This window comes from Myotis brandtii, unplaced genomic scaffold (assembly GCF_000412655.1).
Source record: "Myotis brandtii unplaced genomic scaffold, ASM41265v1 scaffold504, whole genome shotgun sequence".
NCBI lineage: Eukaryota > Metazoa > Chordata > Mammalia > Chiroptera > Vespertilionidae > Myotis > Myotis brandtii.
Window position 1 is genome coordinate 1040042 of NW_005369217.1, and position 9467 is coordinate 1049508.

At 48.7% G+C, this 9467-nt stretch overlaps 1 protein-coding gene across 6 annotated transcripts in view; it reads right to left on the reverse strand.

Annotated features, from left to right (window-relative positions):
• The window catches only part of CRACR2A (calcium release activated channel regulator 2A), a 145425-nt gene that overhangs the window by 72036 nt on the left and 63922 nt on the right, over positions 1-9467 (reverse strand). For 5 of the 6 annotated variants that reach the window (XM_014548360.1, XM_014548359.1, XM_014548358.1 and 2 more), the window contains 3 exons: positions 7178-7289; positions 5651-5834; positions 1102-1248 (listed from right to left, as the gene is read on the reverse strand). In XM_014548360.1, coding sequence (XP_014403846.1) covers positions 1102-1248; positions 5651-5834; positions 7178-7289 — 443 coding nt within the window. The remainder of the gene's footprint in view (positions 1-1101; positions 1249-5650; positions 5835-7177; positions 7290-9467) is intronic. The other variant, XM_014548362.1, reaches the window with a different exon arrangement.

Here is a 9467-nt window from a genome sequence, read left to right on the forward strand (position 1 = left end):
TCATCCGTAGTTACACTATGTTTCACAGCGCACGAGCTCACTGCTGTAATATACATGCAATGGCTGTGTACAAGCACAGCACCCAAATGGCACACTCATTCCCTTACTACAGGTGAATAGGTTGGTCCTGCATCTGTGGCTAACAGGTGCCTGGCTGAATTTCATTTGACTCCTAAGCAGCCTCTTCAGGTGTTGGTGTTCACTGGCCTGGTCCTGCCTCCTCCAGGAATCCTAGAAATTGCTAGTTACCTGGAGAGGCCCTGAGGGCAAAGAGGGCAGCAGGAGAGACACGAGCTATGATGGCAGAGTGTGATCAGAAGGGGGAATTCAGTGAACCAAGGGCCAGTTCAGAGTTGGGAGGGTAGGTTCAGTACGCTGGAGCCTTCCTGTCCAGAGTAGGTAGAGTGGTTTTCCAACTAGTCTCAGTGCCAGGCTGTCTCCCTCTGAACCCCAGCTCTGCCACTTACAAGATGTGTATTCTGGGGCTTGTTACTTAACCTTTCAGTCCCTTGATTTCTTCATCTGTGATGTGAATAAAAATAAATCGAAATGAGCCCTCACCGGGTGACTCAGTTGGTTGGAGCATCGTCCTGTGCACCAAAAGGCTGTGGGTTCATTCCCCAGTTGGGGCGCATATGGGCAGCATCTAATCATGTTTCTCTCTCTCTCTCTCTCTCTTTCTCTCTCTCCCTTTCTCTCTCTCTTTTTTTTCTCTCTCTCTTCTTCTCTCTTTCTAAAATAAATTTTAAAAACACACACATATCCTTGGGTGAGAATTAAAAAATAAATTAATTAAAAAGTAAAATAAAATAAATCTAAATGAGCTAGTGTATATAAAGCATTTAGAATAGCGCCTAGCATATGGTGAGGGCCTAACAAATGTGAGCAAGGGCTTATAGATATAGATATAGATATAGATTAGATATAGATTATATAGATATAGATAGATATAGATATAGATATAGATACAAACACACACACACATTATGACAGCAATGGGGCCTCCCACTCTGGCTCCCACTCTTACAGAATATAAGAGAAAGCGCCATTTGCATTCCTGTTTTTCACACAGATGGACAGAGAGCAGCTGAGGGCACCCACTTTCTCAGGGCACACTCCAGTTCGTTCTTCTCCTCGTGGGCTTCTTGGAGCTGGGAGAAGATTCTGGTCAGGAAATCCTCGAAGTTGGACAGTAAATGAGGCTCATCCTTCTTCAGCTGCAGCCAGAGTTGCTTGACGTCACTTTCACTGCAAGAGGAAAGGAATGTTAATGTAAGAGTGTGGAAATGAGGCTTTAAGTCAGCGATTCTTAACCTGTGGGTCGCGACCCCTTTGGGGGTCGAATGACCCTTTCACAGGGGTCACCTAAGACCATTGGAAAACACATATATAATTACATATTGTTTTTGTGATTAATCACTATGCTTTAATTATGTTCAATTTGTTACAATGAAAATACATCCTGCATATCAGATATTTACATTACGATTCATAACAGTAGCAAAATTACAGTTATGAAGTAGCAACGAAAATAATTTTATGGTTGGGGGTCACCACAACATGAGGAAATGTATTAAAGGGTTGTGGCTTTAGGAAGGTTGAGAACCGATGCTTTAAGGGAACACAGAAGTCCCCAGCTGTGAAACAGGCAGCCAGAAACAGCATCGTCATCATAATGACGACAGTGGCTAACCTTTACCAAGTGCTTGCTGTGTGCATATTAGCTCATTTTATCTCATAGCAACCTCTGTGGCAGGTGCTGCCATCACCCATTTAGAGATGAGGTGACAGATGAGGAGAGGGGAGGTGGAAGAGCTGTCTCAGACCACTCAGCTGGTAAAGGATGGAGCTGGGAGGCACACTCGGGCTGTCTGGCTCCTGTGTTGACCTCCTTATCTGCCTCACTGGCTGCTTCCACTCCCCTGTCTTTCTCTATGGGCTGGTGGTGCTGAGCGTGCACAGCTGCATGCTGGGCACATCTCAGATGCCCAGAAGAAGAAAGGAGGACAGGAGTCTGGTGCATGTGAGGACAAAGGCTGTGGAACTACAGGAGAGAGCTTGTCGCCCTAAGAAGGAAGGTCCTCACAGCTGAGAGGGAGAGACATGCCATTTGATGGATGGCAGAAGCAATTGTCACTGCGGGAAAAGGAAGAGAATAGGCAACACCCCACTGGGGCCTGGTGGCAGCAGGAATGACTGACAGGTGAAAGGAGGGGAAGTGGGAAGTCTGAAAGATGTGTGCACCACATGGAAAGACAGAGTCAGGAGGGAAAGAGCAGGCAGAGAGACAAAGACATAGAGGGACATGGCCAGAAACCGCCCCCCCAAAAAAACAACAACAACAGGCCCACGGGGCACATTCATATGTGCATGCACAGCAGCAGAGACACCTAGGGTCATGCTGACCAGCAGGGAGGAATAGGGAGGTGGTGTACACCATGGACCCTGCTCCCCTCTCTGGAGAAACTCAGTAATCTACAGCCAATGATCCCACTGAGCCAGACAGCAATCTGATTTGCACTCCATTAAATTCTACAACCACTATGATATGAGGGTAGCTATGACCAGAAACCCTCATGATAATGAATAATATCCTTTGTGCTTATATCACAAGCACCATATTTGAGAAACTTTCCTCAGAAGTGGTATTTGATAGTATCATGTTACTAATGTGCCTGGAATATAGACATTACTCTATGAGAAGAGGCCAACTGAGAAATAGACCTACCTCCAGTTAGTTATCTTATCATCTGTCCAATTATCCCTCCCTCCCTCCTTCCTTCCCTTGCTCCATCTCATTCAAGCATTCACCAACTCATCTAGACCACCTGTCCACTCACCCACCTGTCCATCTATTTACCCATCCATCCATCTATCTACTCACTCACCCACTCATTTAGCCACCCACCCACCCATCAATTTATTGATCCACCCATCCATCCATTTATCCACCCACCCATCCACCCATCCACCTAACAAGTATTTATTATCTGTTGAAAAACTAGCATTGAACTGGATGGCATGAAGGAATCTGAGAAACAAATGAAGGAGAGGTAAGGAGCTTCCTTATTTCCCATAATGAGCTCCATTCTCCCCACACAGAACATGTTGTGGCTATCCACTTTATTATCTGGGCACAATGGATGGGGCACAAAAGTTTCAGAGCTAAAAGGGCTCAGAGTGGCCCTAACCGGTTTGGCTCAGTGGATAGAGCGTCCGCCTGCGGACTGAAGGGTCCCAGGTTCGATTCCGGTCAAGAGCATGTACCTTGGTTGTGGGCACAACCCCAGTAGGAGGTGTGCAGGAGGCAGCTGATCGATGTTTCTCTCATCGATGTTTCTAACTCTCTATCCCTCTCCCTTCCTCTCTGTAAAAAATCAATAAAATATATTTATAGTCACTCAGTGTGTGCGTGCACTTCCGGGACGCCCTGCATTGTGCTGGATGATGTAGTGTTTAGTGCTGGTGTGAACCTTACAGATATGAACCAAGGAGGGCCCGGCGTGCCTTCGCACCGTACTGTACAATTTACTTTTGCCGTAATTCAAAGAATGGCAGACAATGCGACCGTTTTATCTGTCAGAAGCGTCTGTCGGTGAATATTTGATTTGATTTTCTCCGCAGTGAGAGCCCGCGCTGTGACAGATGCTGCTCCGTGTCCCTTCTAGGCGGAGAGGGAGCTTTGTGAGACTGTCCCTGGGGGTGGGGGCTGTCCCTGTTGGAGGAGGCCTGGTCAGTGCTGCCGCTGGACACCGGGTCCGGGGGCTTTGCTTCCTAGACTGTCCGGGGTCGGTGACACTGCAGTGACCTGAGGAGGGGACACGGAGGCCGAGCAGGTCTCCTAAGAGCTGCACGCACGGCTCCAGAGGAGAGACTGTGCTGGGACGTGGGGCGGGCGCCCAGGGTGAAGGGTGGGTGGTGCCCAGGCAGAGGGAAGCCTGTGTCTCCGCCCCTGGAACTCCTGGGTGTGTAAACTGCCTCAGAATCTCGCCTCCAGGCTGGACCAAGGACCTTTGTGTGAGCTCAGCACCAGCTCAGGTGCTGGACTGGCAGTGGTCAGTGTGCTCTGGCCTCTTGTCCCTGGAGAAGATGAGTCAGTTGTCTGACTAACGAGCTTCACACATACCTGCGCCCCCAGCACGCCTGCCTAGCCCACTCCAGTTCTGCAGATCTGCGCCTGCACCAGCCCTCCAGGCCTGAGCAGAGCTGCTGCCGCTGCCACTGTGTCATTTCATTTCCTGGCCAGAGCCTCCCACAGGGCTCTCTCCTAGCCCTCCACCTGTCCTTTCCTTGCCTGGCACAGGTTTTCCTAGCTTTTCTCAACTCAGACACAGCCAATCAAATCATTTGCACAGCCTGTCATTTGCTAGAAAATTCACAGAGCAACAGACACTTTCTCAGGCCTGCATGTTGTTGCAGGACCCTTCTCTCCTGCTTCCTCTTTATCACAGTCTCCTCTTCCCAAGCACAGGACACATCAGCTCCAATCATTAGGCCACTCCCACCCTTCATGAAACACACACCCAACCCAAGACTTATAGACCCAAAAACGAAAAGGCAAAAGGCAACAGAAATAGGGGGCAGAGTATTCCATGTTTTTCAGGTCACTGTATGGTTTCCATTAGTGATACCATCACTTTATTTTATTATTTTATTTTATATCATTTTTAAATTCCATGTTAAATGTTAGGGCTCAGATTCTTATGTCTTTCTTCCAAAACACTTTTTGCAAAAAATAGAAAAATGGAGTATTATGTTTTGTTTGAAGTTCCATCTACAATTTCTAGCTGAGCTACTGATTATCCAAGTGGTGGGCTGGTAAAACCTGGTTAATTTCCTGCCTCGGCTTCCTGACAGGTTTGGTGTGGCTTGGGATGCAATGTGCAGACACTTCCACATAGGGCGCCTTTGCCAGGAGCATACCACAGGGGGGTGGCTGGGATGCACCGCAGCCCCAGAGAGCCTGGGTTGGCTCCAATGAAGGTGACAATGCTGGTGAGCGGACGGTGAAGCCTTAGGCAAAATGCAGAGAAAACCACAGGCCTGGCACAGCCCTCTAATGTGTGAGCACTCCTCACTGAGCCTCAGGCTGTGCTGGTAATGAATAGCAGGAAATGCAGAGAGTGGGAGAGTAGGGAGATAGTTGATTCCCATGAAAAAAGTGGGAAAAGCAGAGACTATAGGGCGCCTTTGCCAGGAGCATACCACAGGGGGTGGCTGGGATGCACCACAGCCCCAGAGAGCCTGGGTTGGCTCCAATGAAGGTGGCAATGCTGGTGAGCTGACGGTGAAGCCTTAGGCAAAATGCAGAGAAAACCACACGGCCTGGCACAGCCCTCTAATGTGTGAGCACTCCTCACTGAGCCTCAGGCTGTGCTGGTAATGAATAGCAGGAAATGCAGAGAGTGGGAGAGTAGGGAGATAGTTGATTCCCATGAAAAAAGTGGGAAAAGCAGAGACAGAGCCCCCACACCATGACACACAAACAGGACATTGCAAGGGCAGGCTGTATGGGGGCAAGTCTTGAAGCTGGCAGCACGGAGCCTGGGGCCTGGCTCTGGGGCTTAACAAACATTAATGGTTGAATGAAGCAGATACAGAGGTTGCTCCTAGGCTGGGTTCCCTCCCCCAAGTCACTGTCACCACTTACTCTTCCAAAACATTTTGGGCTCCAAGTTTGTCCATCAGCATCTGGAACTGGGCTTCCTCATCTTCATCCAGGTCACCCAGATCCTCCTCCGCTCTGGACTGATACACCTTCTCCTCCTGGAGTGGGGCCACCTGTTCACCTGCATCTCCCTGACTTGGCTTGCTCTGGCTGAAGAAGAAATGACCTGGGGGATGCATGGTACAAGGGTCTGAATCAGGCAATGCTCACCCAAGAAGACCTTCCGTTTCTCAGTTGCCAAGAATCATTTGAGGTTCATCTGAGAGAAGAAAAAGGGAAACCACCTATAGCAAATATCCTAGGACAACATATTCTGGATTTTGTGTCTTTCCTACTCCCAAGAGACTCTGCCAGAGATGCTAGAATAGAACCTGGGAAAGGCAGAATGTATGGCAGGTACTCTGGCACCTTGATGGTTCTCAGTCCTTTAAAGTCTGGCTTAGATCGCATCTCTTCATTGATTTCTTCTCTAAACAACAAGACCATTCTCTCCATCACACCCCAGTGATCTGACCGCCCATGCTCCATGTTATCATCTACTTGGACCTACCAGCAGCATCGCTATACTTCACATTCGCAAATTACTGTATAGCTTCAGGTGCACTCTTCCCATTCTCATATGGTCTAGTAATACAGCAATCTGTCTTATCTTCCTAAGACCATTGCAAGCTCCTGAAGGTCAGGAAAGGCCTCAGATACTTCACAGTAAACTAGACGGCACCTTGTAGGAGCCAGATGTGCGGTGAAATGTACCTGCTGATTTATCTGATCAGTACCTGCTCTAATCAATATCGGATCAGTCTAATTCGATGGCATAGCTGGTTTTCTTGTCTGCTTCATGGATCTCTGATCTCCTGGTTAACCTGGAATAACTGTCCTATTCAAACCCTCTAGGAAGTCCTAAACCCCGAGACTCAGCTGGAGTCTGAGTCATCCCACTTTATCGTCCTCTAGTACCAAGGCAGAAATGAGAGGCTGGGAATCTCAGCTCAGCTCCCCCTTTCATGCCAGGCCTTCTGCCAGAACTTCTCTGGATTCCACTGATGGCATAGCTGGTTTTCTTGTCTACTTCATGGATCTCTGATCTCCTGGTTAACCTGGAATGACTGTCCTATTCAAACCCTCTAGGAAGTCCTAAACCCGAGACTCAGCTGGAGTCTGAGTCATCCCACTTTATCGTCCTCTAGTACCAAGGCAGAAATGAGAGGCTGGGAATCTCATCTCAGCTCCCCCTTTCATGCCAGGCCTTCTGCCAGAGCTTCTCTGGATTCCACTTGCCATTCCTGGTGGCAGGGAACTTGGCAATGACAGTGTGGTAAGCACTGAGAGAGCAGTGGTGTGAGCAGCCAAGGAAGACATATGAAAGAGCCACAAAATCCAGAGCCTGAAAATGTCAGGAAGGCAGAAAAGCTTGTGCTCCCAGGACCCTGGGATCTGGTGGGCAGGGTGCACTTTCTGTAGGGTTAGGGAGACCCAAACAATGGGGCCCCCGCATCCATCAGAACTTACTAAACCCAGTGGTGAACTCCTCTGGAGTCAGAAAGCCATTGCCATCAGCATCCAGGGCATCAAACACATCCTCCAAGTCCTCCAGGCTGAGGGGCAACTCTTTATGGAGCCTCTGAAAACAACCCAGACCGCACTGGTTAACATTCATGATCATGGAGGGTGGCCTGGGACCTCCTGCCAAAAAAGGCCCAGACGGGGCCCTGTCCTACAAAAGCCGGAGTGAGCTTCTGAAGACCACTTTACCATTCTTCTCCTCCTTGGAATATTAGAATGTCAACCATTTATTGGGTGCCTACCAAAGTGCTAGGCAATTTGCTAAGTGAGTTATAAGTAAGTATTTAAACATGTATACATTTATCAATATATTTATATACCTTCTATGTTAATATATCTTTGCATTGAATTCTCATGACAACCCTCGGAGGTGGATGTTATTATCTCCATTTTATAGATGAGGTGTGAAGTTAAATGACCTGTCCCATGGTCGCCTAGCTCAGCGGTCGCCAACCTTTTGAACCTCACAGACCACCAGTGGTCCGCGGACCACCATTTGGTGACCGCTGCTCCAAAGGTTTCCTTAAACCAGCGGTCGCCAACCTTGCAGACCTCACGGAACGACGTTGCCAGGTGTCAAGTCCAGGTCTGACTCCAAAGCTGGTGCTCCTCACAGCTGTAATGGACAGACTGTACCGGAAACTATACAGGACTGAATCCTATTGTGAGGTGATACCCACACAATGTGAGGCTGTCAAGTTAAATGAGCTAACAAATGTAAGGAATATGACACAGTGCCTGGCCGAGAAAGCAAGAGAGAGAGAGAGAGAGAGAGAGAGAGAGAGAGAGAGAGAGATAGCTGATACACCATAAAGTTTAATTTGGCAGGTACGTGCATTAGGGAGACTATGATGCATTACAAAGAGGGAAGACAGAATGATGTGAAAGCCATTTAGAAGAATTAAATTAAACATGAATGAGTTTTTGTCTTAAGGAAGGAGAGTGAGGGTGTGTGCAAAAATTCTAGAAGTGCATCTGCTTAGCATACAGCAGAGTCTCTGGTTTACCAGCAATCCATAAACCAGCCGTCCCAAACGCCGCAGGAAGAGAATGGGGAGTGAGGAATCAGTTTTGCAAGCAGAACGTTTATTAGCTCCGCTGAAACAAAAGGCATCACACCGAAGGTGGGGGAAAACCCAAGCTCCTCGCCCATCCAGATTCCAGCCCTTTCTTTGGAAACACCCTTCCCCCTCCCACCATCAGCCTAGGGTTGCTGGACCTGGCATGAAATGGGACAGCACACACAGAGCTAAAGCCAGAAAAGGGCTGGAAGGAAACTGCAGAGGTCGGTGGGGCCCTCGGCTTGGCTTTCTCCCAAACCACCCACACATGGTAGCTTTTCTCTTGTTAGGATGAGCCAAAAGAAGCTGTTATACCCCACCTTAGGCACTATTCCTACATCAGCGGTTCTCAACCTGTGGGTCGCGACCCCTTTGGCGGTCGAACGACCCTTTCACAGGGGTCGCCTAAGACCATCCTGCATATCAGATATTTACATTACGATTCATAACAGTAGCAACATTACAGTTATGAAGTAGCAACGAAAATAATTTTATGGTTGGGTCACAACATGAGGAACTGTATTTAAAGGGCCAGAAGGTTGAGAACCACTGAAATGCCTCCCGCCACAAATCCTTCCCATTGTCTAATCCCAATCCTCTGTCTACGTCTCAAACCCAGTGTCCTCATCCTGCTGTCAGTGAAGATGGGAGAGCAATATTATATCCTCCTAGTAATTCCCACTCTTCATATCCTGGCAAATTCACACTGAGTGCTTCTTCAGCCTTCTCCGCAAGCCACACCACGCCAGAGTTCATAACCCCTTTTACCTGAAAAATCCTTTCGTCTTAGTAACTATAATTCTCTTATTTGTCTTTCCTCTCAGGGCCTGAAGCTTATTCTGGTCTTGTCCCCTGGGTACCTAGCGTGCTGTGTCTGGTCAGGATTACTCATTCCTCTGTGTAAATAACCTTGAGACTCTGAGGTCACAGCAGAGGCCAGCGCTGGGAGGAAGACCCAGTTTCCCATCCCGGCTCCCGCTGCAGTCCAAGGGTCCTCTGGCTAATCATTCTCTCACTCCCTGTCTGCTTACCATCCCACACCTGCCCACTGACCACCACTGTCTATTTGGCCAGCACCACCAGGCACGGCCTCAAAGAGCCCCTGCTTCACTCCCACCCACCCCCACCCCCGGCAGGCCGGCAGCAGGGAGGAGACATGGAAGGACATCAGCGCG